At 38.5% G+C, this 21441-nt stretch overlaps 1 protein-coding gene across 1 annotated transcript in view; it reads right to left on the reverse strand.

The window, feature by feature from the left end:
• The window catches only part of ZNF704 (zinc finger protein 704), an 85310-nt gene that overhangs the window by 56614 nt on the left and 7255 nt on the right, over positions 1-21441 (reverse strand). Inside the window, 2 exon segments of the mRNA XM_066332692.1 lie at positions 9420-9495; positions 9498-9666. Coding sequence (XP_066188789.1) covers positions 9420-9495; positions 9498-9645 — 224 coding nt within the window. The 5' untranslated portion in view covers positions 9646-9666.

Raw genomic sequence — 21441 nt, forward strand, 5'->3', positions numbered from 1 at the left:
TTGATAATAATGACAGTACATCTGCTACTCGTAGAAATATCACCCTCTGTTCTTCCTCAAACAAACAGTCATGACATTAAGTTTTGGGTAGCAAACCAAATCAAATTAGAAGCAACAGTTACAACAACTTACAACAATATAAGAATAATCTACTAAAAGCAGCAATTGGCTGTTGACTCAATTTACCATCTGGAATACTGCCATTACTATCAAAAAATAAATGTGTCAACAGAGCAGCAGCCTCAGTGCAGTATGCTGGTGTTGATGCTGCAGAGGACAACTATTTCCATAGGATAACACAGCTCAGTTGTCCAGCCATCTGTGGGCTTCTGGTACACCCCTGGAGAGAAGGAAGGATAGTTTCCGTCAGTCCTCTGAAGATGCTGAGAACTCTGTTCTGGTCACTGGGTACCAAGCACAGATGGGCTGAGGTCACAGTATCAGATTGCCTGCAGGAATTCTTATGGTAGAATTTAAAATAGAGATCCATGCAAAATTGCAAAGCTGTTTATGTATTGTGTTTGACTGTCATACTTGAAGAACAAAAACTATTTTTTATTGTTGGTTTGAGAAAACTGTGATCAGGTTATACTTTTGCAAGCTTCTAAAGAGCAGTTGTTCCTCCAGGTATGGAGCTAGGCTTTCCATATGTGACACATGTAACATGCAAGGTGCAATACCATGTTACTGAGTGCTGCTTCAGTAACAAGATCAGATAGTGTCTTTTTTGAAAGACTAACAGCTGATCAAAACTTGCAGAGGCATCATGCAGATCTTGTGTGTCTAGCATAACTTCTTCTCCACCATGTTCTCAAAATGATCTGGGATTTGAGAGGAAAGAGTTACAGACTATATTAAACTATGCAGATTAGTAAAACCACTAGAAGATGGGGGTTGCTTCAAATAAAAACTGCTCTTTAGAAGAATCTAATTTACACACATATCTAATCTAGATACTGATATTTCAAAGTGATTAAGTGCTCTCTTCTTTGAAAACACCCTTATTATCACAAAACCGGAACAGTAATAGGCAAAACACGTATCTGATGTGTATAAATAATCAAATAAATATTTCTTATAGTTATTAATAAAGGACATCTTAAAATAGCCTTTCTTCTATACAAACTACTTATATGGCTTACTTACCACATGGATAAGGGTCATAGGAGTTTCACTGTAGTGTAGTTGTCTTAGGGATACAAACAAAATATTTTTAACTCCTCGTACACACATTGCAAGTATATTACTATAAAGGGAGAAAAACAACACTTTCTATCTCCTTTTTCCAAACGTGTAAAATGAACATTTTCATGCATATGATGCTAAACGAGTTAAAACAAAAACTTCTAAAAATATTTTCCAAATAACTGTCAGTGATACGACTTCTCTCACGAAGGGAGGCTTTGTGTTTTTGATAACCTCAGTGATACAACATTAGATACCACTGAAGAAACTAGAATATTTTAATTTTATAGCATTTAAATAAAATTATAGCTATGAACATAGCTATCATGTGTGTAATCTGTGTAACCATATATAGAGGAGCCCATTCTTGCACATTTTTCACAGATACACAAGTTACAAACCATGTACTCATTGACTGTTTTCTTTTTCTCAGCACAGATGGCATTTCAAGAGGAATTTTTTTGTGCCACAGCTAACACAAACCACAAAGAAATTACTCTTATTGAATATTGCCTGCTGTTGAAGAGTGTTTTGAAATTACACTCCATTTTTTAAGGGAACTGAAGAGCTGAGAACAAGCCATGCATTCACATCAATGGCTAACACAGAGAGCAGCAGCGCCTGACTGAATGCAGCTCTTCACAAACCAGCACCTAATGGTCACTGCAGACTGGGGACACATTTTTCCTCTGTGCCACTTTTGAGGAATTCACTGAAATTTGTAATGAGATCACTGTCTGTTGGCAATTTCCATCACACAGATAAAATTATGTTGCCTTTTGTACTGTCTACCAGTAGAAGAAGATTTTTAAGAGAAGTAGATATACTTTGACAGATGAAGACAAATCTTCAAAGCAGTGCCTTGAATACAGGATTTCCTAGAGAAATGGGAAACTCATTTATACTTGTGTGTATATATATATATACATGCACAAGCAAAGCCTCCATCTGAAAATAATAATTACCTAAAATAATATGGACTCCAATGTCAGGCAGTAGAATGACATAGCTTTATCACACTTAATTGTACCATTGAGTTTTCACACACTTTATTTTTCACTGGGTAGCAAGTCCACAGTTAAAAAAGCGGAAACTACACTGGCCAAAAATGCAGATGGCCAAAGTCACCAGCTGGGGTTAAAGTTCCCTCTTCTAACATCAACACTATGGAAACCTGGGAAGAGTGAACTAAGAAGTGATGAGCAGGTGCTACAAAGGGTCCAACCAAAGAGAGAGTCACTTTTTCATGAGAAGATTCAGCTGCATCCTTGTTAGGTCTATCACTGTTAAATTACATCCTGCTCTCACAGAATCAATTATGGTAAACCAGGTTCAAAAACTAAAATCACACATAGTTACCATTATGCTCCACTGTTTGAGAACCACTATCAAATATGAAACATTACAAGTAAAGAATAGCAAGAGCACGTTACTTTATTCAGGAGATAAATATTCCTTCTGCTTTAAACATTACTGGGGAAAAAAATACCTCAAGAGAAATATTAACTAATCCACAATTGGTGCTTTAATAAGAAAATTACGTTGGCAAAATCCTGTGGGATAGGTCATCCAGCATATCCAAGACAAGTGATGAAAATACATTGTACTGGTCATATAACTGGTTCCTCTAGAAGATGCAACTGATTGAACATTATGGTTGTAGGGTTGTGGTCAGTAACACAGCCAAGTATGAAATACCTTGCCAGTGTCAAATCTGCACACAGCACAGCACAGGGGAGAGAAATGGGGGAACTGACAAAGGTCCACTGAAAAATAAAGATACATTATGCACATTTTCAGAGCAAATTTTTCTACAGCTGGGAATGCTACACCTCTTTCAATAAATGATCCTATCCAGCATATTGCTGTGGCTCTTTAGAAGTGGGGACTTCTGAATGAGTACTGCTTGAGTCCATGCTATCAGCTAGGAAATACAAGCTTATTTATAGCAAGCTTAACCATCTCAGTGGTCAGCCCTAAATGGGACAGCCCTACTCTGCTCCCCAGCATGTCTGAGACTTTCACCTGCAAAGTTTTTATTAGCAATTTAATTAAATTTACTGTTTTCAAATAAGTTTCTGCTACACTGCTTTTGCATACTGCAGGCAAATGAAAGGCATCCAGAGCTCAAACGATATCAACAGCCCTTCTAGAATGCAAAGGAAACGTAGCACTACGAAACAGCATCAAGAAATACATAGGTTTTTATTTCAAAATATGCTACAGACCCATTCTCTGATTGCTCTTTGGATAAGACTTCTTTCCCTATCAACAGTTTAATCCTACAAGGCACTACACCATTTTGTAGCAGACCATGACAAGCAGTTTACTACCATCAATATTAAATATAATCAAGCTCTACTGACTGATTGGGTAAAACTCAATCAGGCTGCACACATATTTAACTAAACAAGTGTAGCAAACAAAGCAACAATTTACTACTTCAGTAATTCACTGGTGCATATATTTGGAGAAGCTGCTTTTAAATGCATGGTATTGACAACTACCAGAATTTTTACAGAAGCTCTGAAATATGGGAGTTATTCTGGGACTAGTTTTTGCTATATAAAAACAACTATTATCAAAGTTTCTAAGTAGCATGAATGTACGGAAAACAAAATTAAAGAAACAGGAGTACTCAACCTACAGGATTGTGAAAAAATGGGGAAAAATATCACAACTCCATGAAAAGTATTGGGCTAGCAGGGTAACTTAGAGGGCTCAGAAGCTCACAGAGCTACAGTCAGTAACTCTAAAGCACAGCCTGGTTTCTCGGCCTTTTGTTTTCACCCAATTAGGCTGAAAATCCTCAGCAGCCAACAAATAGTTGATGCCCTCTGAAGCTGCCCAGTCAATCCCTTCAGCGATAATTGTGAGAGATACAGGAAAGAAGCTCCTCCAGGAAAATTGAGGACAAGTCTAAAACAGTCAGAGAAAAACAATAAAAGATGATCTCTTGAATAAATACCACCTCTGGATAAACAGAAAAGCACAACTTAATCACCAGGTTCTTGCCTTTACAAGCAGATTGGGAAGTCCTTCCTGTGAGGTTATCATAGTTAAGCAGATACTGCTTTTGATACTGGAGTCAGGCTCCTGGAGAGTTTTGGCTATGAAAATATGCAAATGTTTCCATTGGAATGCATGATGCATAATCAATCATGCCCAGCAGGCCTTACAGATCAACAACACACACTAATCAGAAGGCTGCCCAGAGCTATGTTCCTGGAGAGACCAGGCAAGAAAATCATTTAAGGATCAAAATATATCACCATCTGTACTATCTCTTTATAATGATGGTCAGAAAACATGGCTGAAATTCATTTTGCCCCAGCTTTCTGTAGCTATTCTACAAAGACCTAAAGAGACAATGTAGGAGAGAATTCCTAGAGATATTTCATTTATTTCAATTATTTAATATATTTTTCCATTAAATTATAAACTAATTAGTAGATAAAATATAGGTACAGTAATAAAACTTAATTTCACAGTAACAGAGCAGCTTTTTTAATATAAAAATATCAGAAGATAGCAAAATCCAATATATTGCCATAGCAAATGTCACTGCTTAATAGCAGTGAAACAGAAGAGCACAGCAGCTAGGGTATTTTGCACAATAACTATTTTAACACTATAAGGAAGTGTTTAAGCAGCTGATGTTTAGCTCTCGCTTGTCCTTTAGCAGCACAAACTATGTAGAAAAAGTGAGGCACTTAGAAAATTTATCTTTTGTTCTTCAGAGACAACGCAGTACAGGAGGCCTGGGGAAAAGGAGGATGATGTATCGAGAAGGTAATACGAATTTTGCTGTATTTTTAGGTCATCTAGCAGAAGACTAATAGAAGAAAATCTGTTTATTTATTCAAATGTACCTACCCATCAGAGGGGTAAAAGTGATGCCTGCCTAGTGCCTTCTGGAATACCTGAAAGGACCTCCTCTGACACTAATGCATTTAAGTTCTGAAGGGTTTCCAGCTACCATTGGTCAAAACACTTCAGTCTTAAAAGGCCTTTAACACCACCACCATTTTTAGACATTTATTCTCACATTTAACTCATAAAAGGAAACTTCATCCCCTGCTCTCTACCACCCACTCTTCTATCCTCATTCTTCCAAGAGGTAGAAGCCATTCCCCCAGTACTGGGTCCCTCCTCATATCCTCATACCCACTCTATCAGCAATCCAGGCTCTTCCATGTCTTTCTTACTGACATCCTTTGGAACTAGGTGTCCATGATGGTAAGTAACTGAAGAAAACACAGATGAGCAAGAAGGTCCTGTTAACTTCCACACCTCTGCCTACTGGGGGCATCATCTCTGATTACACTTGACCTCTACAGACATAGCTACCTGAAATACTGGCAGACCTGGGCTTGCTTCTGCTCACCAGACAAGGTGATTAGTCCCACAGCACCCTCTTTTTACAAAATGGCCTTTCACTACTCAGATCCATGGATCTGGCTGTGTTTGATTGCTGCTGTTTGAACTGGAGATCAACCAAAAGTATATTTTTATCTCTTCTACAGGTAAGATCTCAATTCTCAGAGATAACTACAGTTCAAAGACAGACTCTTTTCCAAGACTGCAGTCCTTTATGCATCAAAACTGACAATGAATTCCATATTTAAAGGAAAAATAAAGAATTCAAGTTTCCTATTATATCAAATAATTCATTTGCTCAAGCTGAATCAGTTTTATTTATGCTTATCTGCATTTCAGAAGAAGGAACATGATTTAGCTCAGATAAATTTTGCTCAAAATGACCAAATGAAGGAATCTGAAAAGGTAAAGAATTAATGTTAACTGTCATTTCATTTCTTGCATTCCAAAACTAAAAATCATTATGAAAAAGTCATTATCTCCTCCTGCCTTAATCCAGAAGACACTTCCAGTACAGAACATAACATTGAGAGATACAACTGTAGTATTTTCACAAGATGAAATAAAAATGTAAACAATGAACTTAAAAATTCTGCATCCAATAAAATATTTACTATCATTTCCATGCACCTGACTACCAATTACACAAGAACATCAGGACTCAGTTAATTATTTTTGCATTTCTAAAATTTCAAGAGTCTATAAGCAATAATGGAAGCCCTGAAGCTGAATGCCTCTAAGAAACATTATGCTGGTGTTTTGCTGAACTGTTAGTTTAGATACAGTGCCTCACAAAGATTTCCATTCTTATTCATTGAGATCCTTAAAAGCAGCTAAGAAGGGGTGGCCTTTGTTTCTTTTTGTGGTCAAAGTGAAATATATTTATCCACCTGTTAACAGCTCTTTTGCAAACACTTTTTCAGAGCTCTTTTAGACATACTCATATGCCCCTGCTATTAATGAGTCTGAATCTATGATAAACTTCTGTCTCAAAAATCACTTAATATTGTCATGCAGTTGGATACTGCAAATTTAATCTTATCTTTCACTTTGGCATTGGAAGTAAAATGGGTTCCACTCAGTTCCACTAAGGTTTTAAAACAAAATAAATGGCAAGCTTCACTTTCACTAATTACTAAACACACCCTCTTTATAAAATAAAAAACTGGGGATTTTTGTAAAGAGGGTGTATGTAGCAATAAGAAATTAAGACCACATTAAACCCCTTATTTGTCCCACTTAATTGTAAACATTATCTGATTAATTCAAGATGACCTTCCACAACTGGGGATAACAAATCTGCGAGGGAGGGCGGATTTCCTCATGAGAAGAGAGGACAGTTGACCCAACATGTCCTGCTGGGAGGCAAAGGAATGAGGAATTCACCTCTGGGGAACACGCAACTCTCTCAGCATAGTCCTAGACAGAAGACTGGAAGGGGCCTAGAAAGAGGGAAGAAAGTTTAAATGCATGGAGTCTTCTTTGAGAATGTGACTTAGAGATCAAACTGTGCTGCTGAGGAAGAGAGACTGTGTGCTCCCCTTCATTACAACAGCAAACATTTAGGAAGATCTCCAAGCAAAGGCTTAAGCGCTCTCCCCATCAGTTGTGGACAAATGGCCCAATAATTCACCTCAGCTTCAAAGCAGAACTTGAGCTTGACTGGAAATATGTAGCAAGAATGACCAAAATGTTTATTATGGTACCAAATATAAACTCCAGGTTTCTTTCCTGCTTCACTCTTTTATTCTGCAAATGCAGGAGCTCAACCTGCATGTCTGAAAACACACAACAACATAACACAGCAATTTTTATGCTCCCAACAAAATACTTGCAGACAGAAAGAACAACTTTAGAAGACACCTTTGTAAGTGAACTTATTTCCTATCATCTTAAGTATCCTGTGCACACAACTGGTGTCAAAATTAGCCTTAAGAAGGCATTAAATATGTTTATTCATTCTCTTTTCCAGCTCATTGGGGAAAAAATATCATCCCTCCAAGGAAGGATGATCTCGTATCCATAGAAAATGGGAGCTCAACTACACTTCAAGTGGATTATCTTCATGAAGTCACACAAAATACAGTTAAACCTTCTACCTTAATGGCCTGAGTTGTTAAATGGAAATGCTAACATATGGTTTGAGCAGAAGGGTAGCCTAGGTGACTTCCTGAGGTTCCTCCTGACCTACATTTTCTTATGATCCTATTTGCTTTGAGACACACAGGATGAATGAGAAGGGCACACAAACATTACAAGGTTGATTACTAGTGACAATCTCAAATACGTATCTCTAAGGTTTTCAAGGTTTTAATACATAGCTTTTTACTACATATATCTGGGGGGGAAATCCTCTAAAAATGTTCATGTATTCAGTGCAAGTGACAGCTGGAGCAAAACATCAAGTCATCCTGTTCTGGATTATGTAGTAGTTGCTCGTTATGTTGGTTTTCAGGAAGCCAACAAACTGCAAAACTAAACATCAGTAATTTTGACTACAAATTTTTTAAGTGGAATCATAAACTTGCAAGGCCTTCTACTGAACTAAGTAAATTTATCAGGCAGATTAAGCAGAGATCTTTACAGACAGACTGCTGCAAACATGAACAAGTGTCTTGGGTTGCAATGCAAGATGTAACCAAAAGTATGGATTCTATTACCATCTGTTGAAATGAGTTGGGGAGGTGTTTTCTGTATCTCTTCTTATGACCCATTCCCCATGACCCCGGGGGGGAAGGGGGAGGGTATCTTCTGTCAATGGGGCAGCTGTTAAAACCAGGTGGGGCAGTGTTCTTATCTCTTCCATGACCCATCCTCCCTCCAGAGAGATATCTGCTGTCAATGGGTCATTAAGGCTCACTGCATGACTGATAAAATTACATCATCCCATTGTGAGATGCTCCACCCAGCAGGAGAAACCAAGCATTCATTCCCTCCTGGATATAAACTGAAATTTGGAACACCAGGACAGGCGGTTTCCACTGGATTCCCAGAGGAAGACTGGAGACATCTCACCACCACTGGACCTTCAGGGGGAAACTATGCCCTTCTACAGGATCACCTCTGTCCCAACAGAACCACATCTGTCACTCCAGGAGGATTTGATTGGACTGCTACCAATATCCTGACCAACAAGGTGTCAGGTTGTATTTCTGACTCTGTCAGTGTTTTCTTTTTTTGTTTGCTTTTTTGTACTACTACATTTTTATTTTTAATATTCCTAGTAAAGAACTGTTATTCTCATATCTTTGCCTGAAAGCCCCTTAATTTCAAAATTATACTAATTCAGAGTGAGGGGGTTTACATTCTCCATTCTAAGGGAAGCACTGGCTTTCCCTGGCAGACACCTGTCTTTCCAAATCAAGACAAGTAGAAAAAGAAAAAGCACTTGTCATCTTGCAAAACAGAATAACCAATGAGTATAACATGTCTGCACGTATGACAGTAAAAAAAAATTGAAAAATAAATTGCTAGCAGGTAAGATGATTCTATGTCTAATTTAGAAGATTACTTCTCAAGGTGAAGCTGAGTCAACAATCCCTTTAAGACATATCCTCTTCTCCAAGTACCACAGCTGCAGCACATTCTAAATGCAAACACAATACAAAAGCAATACAAAGTCCTACTCTGCAGATGCTCTCATTTTCTGCTACTGGTGTTTTTAATTTCATAGCAGATCTCTCAAATAGGAAGGTTGTGTCTGACTTTGGGCTGCCTGGGCACAAACACTAGTCTTAGCAGTTCGTAGCGCTGTTCACCAAACTTGTATCTAATATCCCACTTAAAATGGCAGGGAAGAAAAAAGAAATAAAGCTTAGAACAAAACACAACAAAAAAACCCCAATTCTCCTTACCTTGCTGGAGGCACATCAATATTTGAAGAAACAACCTTGCGTTTCTGTTCCAGAAGACAAACAGAACGAGTGTTTCCTTTTCATATTCATGAGCTCTGTTTAGTTTTTTGGTCTCTGCTGTTTTTAAATCTTCCTCCTTTGTGGTGAACAGGAGAAACTGTTGGTCTGGCAGTTTTCGACTGATGTCACTTTTTACATCCTCCTGCTGAAATGCATGAAAGGTCATTTCACGCCTGATGTTGGCTGCCTGAAAAATTGAAAGCAATTATTAAATTTTCCTCTAATTCTCCTAAAATGGGAAACAACATACTACTATACTACTACCCACTGGCATTTACTTCTAATTAATTATTTGAATTAGTGAACACCCTTTCTTTATCCTTCATAAATTCTGAAACTGCCATAAATTTCTCAAAAATGTTGAAGACTATCCAAGAAAAAAATCAATTTTTGTCCATTTGATAAAGCTATCAACTTATTTATGTTAAATCAAAAAGGTATTTGAATTAGAATGTCAGAAACCAGATTATAAACAATGTATCTTTAATGCGCACACATCTATGCCACATAGCTACGCAAAAGAAATCCTAGCTGCCTTCCTTCTAAAATTCCAGGAAAAAAGCCAGAATTTTTCCAGATTAAACATAACCAAAGGATTAAAGTGCTTCCTACAGCCACATACTGGATTCTTTAAAAGCTGTATTTATAAATGAAGGGTTTTCCAGGAGCAGAAAAATAATTTGCTGTGATCCAACTCATCTGCCAGAAGGCAAAGGGGAGCAAGTCTCTGTGAGGAACCCATCCAGCAATAGTGAGCAGGGACACACACCCAGGAGCAGTGCAAGTTTGTCTCTTTGCCTGCCAGCACTTCCCAGATCTTCACATTAGCTGCTTCCCATAAGAAAAGACTTCCCAAGCAAAGAGGTGTCTTAACAAATGCACTACCACTTTGGAATACAATGTGTTGGTGTTTAAAAAGCAAACTATTGCAGTTTTGCAGGGAAGACCCTGAAGACTCATCAGAATAAGCCACTCCATCTTCCCAGCAAGCAAAACAAAGCACAGGACCTAGATTCTTCTGTGAAATCCCTTCCTTGGCCAGCTACACTTCCCCAGCTTCACACCAACCTTGTGAGGCGACCCTGCCAACCAACCCAAACAGCCAAGCAAAACACAGCCTAACAAAGCAGCAGCTTCTCCTGCCTTAAGCAGAGGTACTTCTACACACATGCACTTTCTTGGAGAAATCCAGGTGCCTTCTAGAGCTGGCAAACTGGATTTTAAAATATTTGTAAATTATTGCTGATCGTTACAGCGGAGCTATCCAAGTTGTATTGTCCTCAGATAGTAACAGCAACAATAAACTGAAATTCCTACATCAACTCTTCCAAGTTATTCCTCCTTTTCATCATCCAAAAAAAATTAATCAATAATTTGTGCATATATTTATGCATTAAATTATATTCCTCTCTCCACAGATCTCTGTTTGTAGATTTTAAACCTTGGCAATTATAAAAATGGTGCAAGCAATTTTAAGTTCACAGGAAAGACATACTTGCCAAAGTAATTTTGCTGTATTCTGTAGTGTATCACATCATTAATGCATAACTATTTAGGAGTGATGATTTAATTGTTTCTAGTGCTTCCACTAAGGGGCTTTTACTGTTGCTTCAAGAACAAAACAAGAGTTATTACTCTATGAATGTAAACAGTAGAAAGAATTAGACACTTTACACTTCTTCACACACAAACAGATGACACATTACCAAGAAAATCTGCCTGGAAGACAAAACAGTCAGCATGTGATCACACAGAATTAGGAGAAAACATATAAACAACACAAACTGAATTCTGATTTAATGATTTTGTAAAAAAAACCTTCTTAGATTTACTCAAAATAAGCCTTATTTTGAGTGCCTGAGAATCTCCGAGAAACTGAAATGATGAGCTGACTTCAATTTTCATTAAAGCTGATTTAGAAGTAATGCACTGAAGTAACAAAAAAGCCTGAAAATACCCAAGTCCAATATCCAGCCCCTAGAAATTATGTAATGCCAAACAAGGGTTTATGTAAGACTTGAATTCCACCCTCTCCACTGCTGCATGGTCTTCCCTTGCATGACCACACCTCCCTCCCTCCCTGCCCAGGATTTCCACCTCATCCGGTGCACAGGATGGCTCTGGGCAGGGCAGGAGCAGCTCCACCCGCTGTGCATGGCAGGGGTGCTGATGTGCACAAGTAGGAAGCAGCATCAGCAGCTGCCTCCCTACCTTCTACAACCCTTAGAGTAGAAAGTGCCAAGAGCATGGGTGAGGGACAGCCTCCCTCATTTCCTTTTCTAAAATGCCAGACTGAACTCAGCTTTCATCACGATGGTTTTAATTATTCTTTTAATGGACTAAGTGCATGACTTTACCAAAGAATAAAAGGTATTTATGTCTTCTCTTTACAAAATTGTATGATTTTACTCAGTTTCAGCAAATATATTGTGCCATACATTGCTGAGTTTTCTTTACAGACCTAAGCAGTGATGATAGAAGGTTGCAAGCTCAGACTACAGCTGTAAAATAAAGCTGAAACCACAAACAGCAGAATACTTGTACTGTGGTAGCAGATAATCTATTCTTATATCTGAAATTTATCCATATCCAGTTCAAAGACATTTCATGTGTCAAAATGCCACAATTAATAGACAGGCTCATGCATGCATATGGAAGTGAGGAAGACAAAAATCACAGAGCAAATGTTCAGACTGTGGAAGCAGCTTAGGTTCTTCAGCCAATGGCCAGGAAAAGCACAAGACCAAATCCAACACTTAGACTAACTCTCTTCCTCTCCTTCAGTTTTCAATAGATGCTTGGAAATACTAACTTCCTTCTAAACTTTCCCTTAGGAGTGACTGCATGTAAAGAATCTTTTCTGCTTTAGAAGCAGGTGATCATGAGAGAAAACCAAGACTTTTCCTTGGTGGGCTTTCCCCAGTAGCTTTCTCCTACTCCACATGCAGCTTTTCTGTTGTAATTCAACCATGTCTATGGAAGCCATTTCCACTTGAGACATCTGCCCTGTCTGGAAGTGTATGGTGCCTTTTCCTGGAAATCCAACCACCTACACAAGCAGCCACTGATGTGAGGAGTGCTGAGGGACATAGTCATTTGAATGATCAGGTTTCTCACTTCCTGGCAAACACATGGATTAATGACCAGGACACCTCTGATTTCAAGGTCTGCTTCACCAGCACTCATAGTTCAAAGATAATACAGACAATTTCCAATACATCTTTCCAGACAGTTAACTGTACAGTCATATTTTATCCATAATTTTTTTTTTCATAGATCCTTCATATGCTTTTATCCACTTGAGTTTTGTGGTGGTCCTTCAAGTCCAGAATGTTTCAGCAAAAATTCTATGGAAGACCTAGTCCAACTTGTCTAGGCCTGTCTCACAGACAGACAGAAGGTAAGACTTCAACACCATTTTATTTCAGCTTCTTTACAATACTTCACATTTCTCCATCCTTTGCTGTTCTCAAATTCCACAATTACATTATTTCCTAATGGTTCAGCTTTTCTTGTCATCATACCTCCAAATCTGCCATCTTATTGCCTCCAGTATCAACTGCTGGTAAAACTTCTGTCTTTTCCATGCACTTGATGAATTATCACTCATACAAGGCACTTGAAAACAGGCTGTTTTTCTATGCAATTCACTGTGTATTTTCACCCTTAAGCCATTAGCAACCTTCAGCTTACTTTCAACAGTCCTTTACAACCTGGCCTCAGGCAATCAACATCACTTGGAAGTTCAGTCACAGAAACAGAAGCTATAAAACACTGTAAATTAAGAAAACTAGCTTTGTTTCTCCCTGGAGTTACCTCCACCTGCATTTGTCAATTTACCCCCCATCACTATTGGGCAAGAGAAACTTCTGATACTCTGCTCCTAGGAAACAACCACATTACCCAAGCCTTCCCCAACGGAGCTCAAGCACGGGGCAGTGCCACAGCTGAGGTCTGATGTGGCATTATTCCTTCAGTAATCCTGCAAAAACTGAAAACCATTTCGTGCTTTGGTTTCTAAGTAAAAACTTTATGAAGAAAGCCTTTCAATTTCTGTTTTGAAGTTGTCAAGACAATGGTATATATTTAGATTGATGGTTTTACTTTTAAGTTAAGGGTTTTACTTAAAAGCTTGCTTCGTTATTATTAAATGACAAAGTTTAATAACCCATGTGACAGTTAAATGATTAGCACAGTTGCTATTTTCAGCAGTATATTATTGATTTTTTATTGTAAAACCTACCTTAACCTTCCTATAGAAAATTTTACATGGTGGTATTTTGTCATAACCAAATTGCTGGTCCTGAACTCCACATCAAGACCACACATTGCAATGTAAGTCCTGCCCAAAATGAGCGTGCTTGACACTGACCCAAACTGAGGAATTTAAAGAAGTTTTTCACTATTCCTCACAAATGATGTGCAGGCTGCAATTTTTCAGTAGTTTAGGCCTTAACTTATGTGCAGTCAATTTTTGCCCTACCCAAGAGCACATCCTGGTAAGATGCTGACATTACAGTCAAACCTCAGTCTCCTCCAATTTCAGTTAAATTTCAGCTTGCATTTTACCTGAACAGCAAAAAAAATTATTGATCAAAAAGACAACTCAGGCATTGAATTGCCTGTTCAAAGGAACAGCAAACACTAGAATAAGTGGAGCTATCACATTTATATGGAAACAAAGAGAGTCAGATTTGACAGATTTTGTACATCAGCCCTTGAGCATAACCTGACTGGACTTCATCATCTTCCCTTACATATGGTACACTGCTGCTTAAAAACTGGAGTTATTATTTTCAAATAGTTCACTAGCATTTAACAGCCATTAAGATATCTGTGTTTCCTATACAATGCAAAACATTAAACTCCCAAGAATATTAGCATTATTTGCCTCTAGGTGAACCAACTGTATGAAAATACATCTCCAAATGTGAAAACAGACTCCTACCCATGTTCTTTCAAATTTCCTATTTTTTTTGGTGCAGAACCTGGGGATTCAGGTGGGCACAGCAGGAATAAAAATGTCATTTTTAACAGGCTTTGTAATAGACTACACAGACAGATGGAAATACAGCAAACTACTTGAAAGAATTGCAACACCACATACCATGCCTACTTTGCTGCCAACTCAAGGGCTGATTTCCACATGGCAGCTGCCCAGCACAAGAGAGCACTGCCTCCCACCTCCCTGTGACTCGATGCAGCACCTTCCATGAAGCTACACCAGATGAAGAAGATCTTACCACAGGTGTGACTGCATCTGCCTGCCAAGAAACAGGCCTGAAATCACAGCCACGGCACAGAGAGGCTTGCAGCTCACTGTCAGGCAGCACAGCAGTGAAAGCAGGCCCCCTTAACCTTCTGGGGGAATACTGGCTAACTTCTTTTCTCCTCATAATGTCTGCTGGGATCTGGAAGGACTAAGACATATGGAAATTTGAGCATGTCCCCTTCATGCATACTTTGAATCTTAGAGGACTGTGTAAAGTAAATAATCTTCCAACTGTGGCCTATTTTGTGCCATTATGTTTTGCTCATATAGATAACAAAGCTAATTTTATAATAACAGCAAAGAAGTACCTCTAAAAACCAATTTTATATGGGTGAGGCAAGTATCTGTAAAAAATCTGACTGTATCCAAAGCACCCTATAGCTCCCACACTAGTGGAAATACATTTTGGGAAACTAGCTTAGAGTAAATCCCACCTTATCTTAATAATCCTGAAGCCACTGTCATGTTTCCATTTTTGTACAAACTTCTTTTTCTCCCTCAATCCATAAAGCTGTATTTCCTTTACTTCACTTACAGACCACTTATAGCGGACTCAACTCCGGTGTCACTTCACTCCAAAACCAACATCCCTCACAAGTCACACCAGACTGTTTTCCAGAGTGAGGATGGCAGGGTTGGGGGTGGTAGTATGTGTGGGGGGGTGTAATGTGCTAATTAGAAAACACATCAAAAAACCCCACCCTACCAGCGATCTCCAACTCACTGCTCCAATTCTGGCTATTTGCATTGTCAATAGATACATAAATTTAACAGTGAGTCCTAGGCCTATGCACAATATTTACACTATGTAGCTGATAAAGACACAGTTTTGGATGTGGATTTTTGATTTCCATCAGATTTACTATGTAATCAGTTGATCTAATTCCATCAAAAAACTCTTCAGATTAAACATCAATTAAAAAACACCAGATTAGACAGATTAGCTACAGAGGGTTTAGCACCAGCCAACCTGCTGTATAACTCTGCTGCTTTTCATAAATAGTTTTTTGATTCTGGCTTTGTGACCACCTCTTTCCATTTTCTGAAACAGATGTAATCATCCTAAGCGTTTGGGACTGCCAATAAAACTCTCAACTGGAAAGAAAACAAAAGTCCTAGAATTTTTTTTTTTTAATTAAACAAGGCTTTAGCAACATTTTTGATCCATTGCAGAACAAGCAGGCAGCTCAATGAGGAAGTGAAAGAAGGAATCAATTTATTTCAGCCTAGCATGTTAATGGGAAATGAGAATGAAATGTGTATATGTAACATGACATACATTTAAAATGTCCGGCCAAACCAAGAGCTCAATAACTGCAAGGCCCTTTTCAGGCCAGCCTGAACAGCCAGGCAATGCTCTAGGGACAGGGATAAGCCATTTTTCTCAACAAGAGAGAAATCAGGAATAAAGCTCACAACAAAATGCAACAAGAAAAATGAGAAACATCAAACCTGCTACCAAAATTAAATGCAAGTAAAAAAACATTTAATTTAAATCCCTGGAAGGAGAAAGATTTTGGTTCACTCATACTGCTTCATACAGTATTTTCAGCTCAGGTTCCTGTAACAGAAGGGTTTTTTTTACATAAAAAGGCTCTAATTTTGACATTCTAAAACAGTGTCCTCACTGGAAGGAAAGAATGCATCAAATTTCCATTTTGCCAGAAATCTCTATTCATACTGAAACACAAAGAGATAAGACAGATTCTCATAATGATGCTTGGAAATAATCTGCCCTGAATTTCAATGTATTATTACATTTTCGAGTATACTTTGCATTTAATTACTCACTTCACCAGCAGTTGCTCATTATACAAAATCACATCAATCTAATGACTCTAAGCATTTATAAATTGTTGGTCTCTAACAATAGAAGATAATGCATTTTAAGGTCACTGAAAGTGTTCTTTACAACATATAGTACACATTAATGTACAGTAATGTACTATTCATCTTCAACCAGGCTAGAACAAAGTCCCTATCTTCATTTGACTGAATATAGAAAACCAGTCATAGAATATATTTTCTATGTATTAAAACACAATTCTAAGCATTTTAAGTTGCCTGGATTCACAACAGAGTGTTATGCAGCAAGAACTGGAGTCAGCAAGAAGTTTCTACCCTCCCATCATCCTCACATGTATGTCAGCACCTATCTGGCTAAACCGAACTCATCCACAAACCGCACGTATCCCAGCACCAGTTTAAGGTATTCCTGAGTTTTAGTGAATATATCCAGATGAATGACAGAAAATTTCACTCCCACATTTAAAATCCAGTACCCAGTCAGATACCTGTTGTACCCCAAATAAAACCACCACCCCAACTTTTGCCATCCAAAATACCACACTAACTGGCACAGGAAGCATAAATCTTATTAAAACTGGACAAAAAGGTCTTACTAAGATTACAAGTGGAGACAGCAAGGAACACTCAGAATTCATGGTCCTTCCCATACACCATTTTCAAGTCTGAAGAAAACTATTCAGAGATATTTGTGCCTTTTTCTCTCCACCACATCAAATGGATGTGGAAGTATGGTAGCTTTCTTTCCCATTGGATACGCAGGCATAGTAAGTTCCTCACAGAAAAGTACATGACGTAACTTCTAACATTATCAGACACCAGTTAGTAACAGTTACCAAATTTTAATACCAATTACTGAAAGTGTGAATCTTCAAAATTTGCTTGCAATGTTTCAGTCTCAAATAACTCTGTGTTCTGTGTCCTGGCTATGCTGCACACAAAGGGGTGTGACCTGCAGTCCCTGCCCTGCAAACTCGGCTACCTGGGTTCCAACTGGACATTGGCCCTCAGGCTTGGCATCGGTGGCAGGATCTCAGCAGAGCTATTTCAGCCCTGTTTTCCTTTTCTTAAATAAATAAGTGCCTGAGAAACATGTCGCCTCCAAACATCTAAAAATATAGATGCGACCTTGGAAAGCCTTAAACAGGAGGAAAGTGGAGGGTCATAGTTGCAAAAAACAAGTTCATTTTTTATTTAGGAATTCTGTTCCTTCAATCTTTGCCAAGCACGCTTACCCCTGAGTGCCTGCTACTCCACCACACTTTTAGCAGCACTTGCAGGCCAGGAATGGCTAGTCACAACTGCCTTCCCAATTACTGGTTGCACAAAAAGTGAATTTAAAATTAACTAAACCAATTATCACATTTTTTCTCACAAGGACCTACGTGCCTAGCCCTGCAAGTGGGAAGGAAGGGTTCCTGCCAGGCAGCAGGTTCCCCTCACCACTCCTGCAGTGAAAGCAGCGTAAGCAATGCCCAGTGCCACCAGAGCAACCTGTGACCAAACGAGGGCCTGGAAATGTGTGCCCAGGGCTGGTCAAGGAGAATAGAAGGAGAAAAGAGGTGGGTATACTTGGGTCTTGCTGGTCACCTCTGGGGAAGCCTAAAAACCCCTGGAATTGGAGACAAAAGCAAGCATGCTAATGTGGGGTAGCAGGGAAGTTCAAATAAACCTTTTTCTGTTCTTATTTCTATTGCATTACTAGATGTACTTACAAGCTGCAAGTAGTGAGCAACATCAAACCATGTGTTCCAACTGCACTGACTGAAGTTTTGAAACCTCATGTCAAGGTATTTTCTATGGTATGCCTATGAATATCTATTTTCTATTAAATGGTGATTTTACTTGTAAGATGCAAAAAGAGTCCTAGAACCCAGTGGTAAAGTACCTACTATGTTTGCTGCCCTTAGTTTTGATTCTGTCTAGATTTAAAAATTGTACACAACAGCTTATGTAGCTTAATACAGCCTTGTGTATGGACTGTCTTACTGATCTATCAATATGGCTTTTACTAGCTAAATTTCATGTGCAAATAAAATATTTTTTAACTATTTCAAGACCACTGCTGAAAATGTACAAGACACTCCCCCCTTGTTTCTCTCCTCATCTATGAGCTGGTAGTCCGGGATCAGTAAAGACGGCAGCAGCTCAAAGAAGTACTACCATTTCATAATCTTATTCAGGATGGAGCAAGAAAGAGCTCACAAAAAAAAAAAAAAAAAAAAAAAAAAAAAAAAAAAAGCTATAGAAGCAGTGGGGAACTCCCCAGACTTAGTAAAAACTTTTGGAAATGCTGCCTCAGTAAAAAAAAAACCTTGACTGGTTCATCTGCATTTGAAAGCCCTCCTCCTCTTGACTAGATAGAGATATAAAACAGGATATTTTTAGTGCAAATAAAACCAGGTTGGCTTTATTTTCAAGATCTCTTGCAATTAAGATAAAGAGGTGTGAGATTTCTGAGGTCAAAAGTTATTGTTAGACTTTGAAAGCGGCCACCTGAGACGAGATACTGCAGACCTTAGATCACTTAAAACAGTATGGAATTGCAATCCATTTCCCCTTACATGTTGGGACTTCACTCTTTTTTATTTGTTTGTTTAAATTATAGCATTTCAGTGAAATTAAACCAAGGTAGTTCACAGATGTATGCAATTGTTTTACTTCTGAATGAAATAGATGCTGTGAATGAAAGGGCCAGTGCTGATACCTCATGCTGAAAGCCTGGAGGAGGTATTACAAAACAAAAATTAAGCACAAGTCCTTATATCCTCTTACAGATCTTGAAAGTGGAAAGCATGATCCCTCAGCCATCCCTCAGCAGAGTAGAACAAGCAAGTACAGCCTCTAGTAGCAGATTCTCCCAAGTCTGGGTTCAGCTAGAGACAAAAACAATGTAGCAGGTTTTTTGTTCAGATTAGGAGAGGTGCCAAAAAAATGACTTTATTTTTGTGTCTGACTATACAATAAACAGTATCACAGAGTTACAACTCATTACCCTGGAAGCAGCAGAATAACATCAGTAAAAACACGCAGAGGCTAAAGGCGCCCTTTTCCAGCTGCTCCAGAAAACAGCTCTCTATCAAACCACTACATCAATTTACTAACCTCAGGGGAGAAAAGCCTTCACAAAGAACCTGAAGGACCATCAGGCCCAAAGGTAAGCACAGTCAACTGCCACATGGCTTCTGTCTTCTAAAGGATGAAGGCTCCATTTCTAACCATCTCTTCCCTTCATATGCCTCTCCTATCTGTCAAATCCTGTCTTTTCCTCTGCACTATCACGACATCATAACTGAAGGACACCACAGCGTCTACAGACACTGCTGCATGTGTTTTCCACTGTTTCAGTAGCCCACAAAAACACACAATAAATTCTGGCACAAGCACAAACTGCCCGTAAGTGGGAGCTGGAGGAACGACAGAAGGACAGAGAGGGAAAAACTTTACCCTTTCAGGAACTGATGGAACATAAACTCCACAAACTCTCTCTGTTTCATCCAGCGCCCAGGCCCTAAGGGCTCTATGCTATCCACGCTGCTGCTCCAGCAGATGGACCTCCCAGAACGGAAAAAGAAACACCTGCAAGAACAGCCACTTCTCTCCTGCTCTGAAAAAGTAAGGAAAATTGTCTGAAACAGTGTTAGTCACACATGTTGAAGCAAAATATCACTGTCAGTCCTTAGCAACTACCAATTCACCTTTCTTATAATTTCACTGCTTTTTCTGTATAGCTCTGTAAACCAGATGTGAATGGTTTTCCATGGTCTTATGGATCACCACTGACCTAGACCTAAAGGCAGCAAAGACTGCATCACAGTGCTCTCTTTAAAGTATTTTAGAGTAGAAAAATAGATTTTTGTCCTCTGGAAGTAATCACGTTTTCCATCACTGCATTACAGAAAGCAAACTGTTGGGAAATTTGAGGTAAAAAGCATTTTGGATCCAAAGAGAGTTTTTTATACCTTTTAAAGGGATATGCATATAAACACAAAAGATCAGGTTGGCTCAAATGTTTATCTTGCCAGTTTTACAAAGTCCAGTTTATAGAAGGTGATTGTACAATTTGCTCTCTATGTCAGTATGATGTAGGCATCAGTCACCTTATCTGCTGAAGCAGAAAATAAAATTTAAGTAACCATCCAATCTTGACTGCTGTTTTAACAGCACTGCCTATCTAAAGTTCAAATAATCTTTTATTCAACATGTAAAAAAATACATTAAGTATGGTAAAACACGATATAATTTCACACATCAGTATCTGATCACTGAGGCATTTTACCTTCCCTCTGATTCTGTGTTTAGCGATAACAGTCTTTTACGATTATTAGTACCACTATGAAAAGGTTTTAGGCTACTAGTAGATTCACACTTGTGTTCAATTAATTGGGCTGAAATCCTAAATCTGTTTAAACTAGCAGGACTTTTCCATCAACTTCAGCTGGGTCAGGATTTTATGGAAATTAGACTCTGTATGTTTTGCAAAAACACAGATAAAAAGATCTGTATTTTTATTCAAGGTTCAAGCAACAGAAGTTGTTCAGTTTCCTGTCTTCATTAGTTTTGTTGTCAAACAACAAATACCACCCACACATGTACTTTTTAATACAATAAGACAAATGTCACTGCAATAATCATTTGAGATTGGAAAGTTTGGCAAGGTGCCAGAGTAGTGAAAGTGATCCCATCACAGATTGTTCAGCAGCAGCAGAGCTAACATTAAAATCCTATGTGCTCTGTTCAGCAACATGCTACAGTGAAAAACATGAACACAAATTCATGCAATTAAAGCTGATTCCCAGAGGAGCTAATGAACATTCTTTTCATTCACGTTATATTTCCTGTTCGATTTTTGTAAATAAACAAAAACACTTAAGATTTTCTCTT

This window comes from Sylvia atricapilla, chromosome 1 (genome assembly GCF_009819655.1).
Source record: "Sylvia atricapilla isolate bSylAtr1 chromosome 1, bSylAtr1.pri, whole genome shotgun sequence".
Taxonomy (NCBI): Eukaryota; Metazoa; Chordata; class Aves; order Passeriformes; family Sylviidae; genus Sylvia; species Sylvia atricapilla.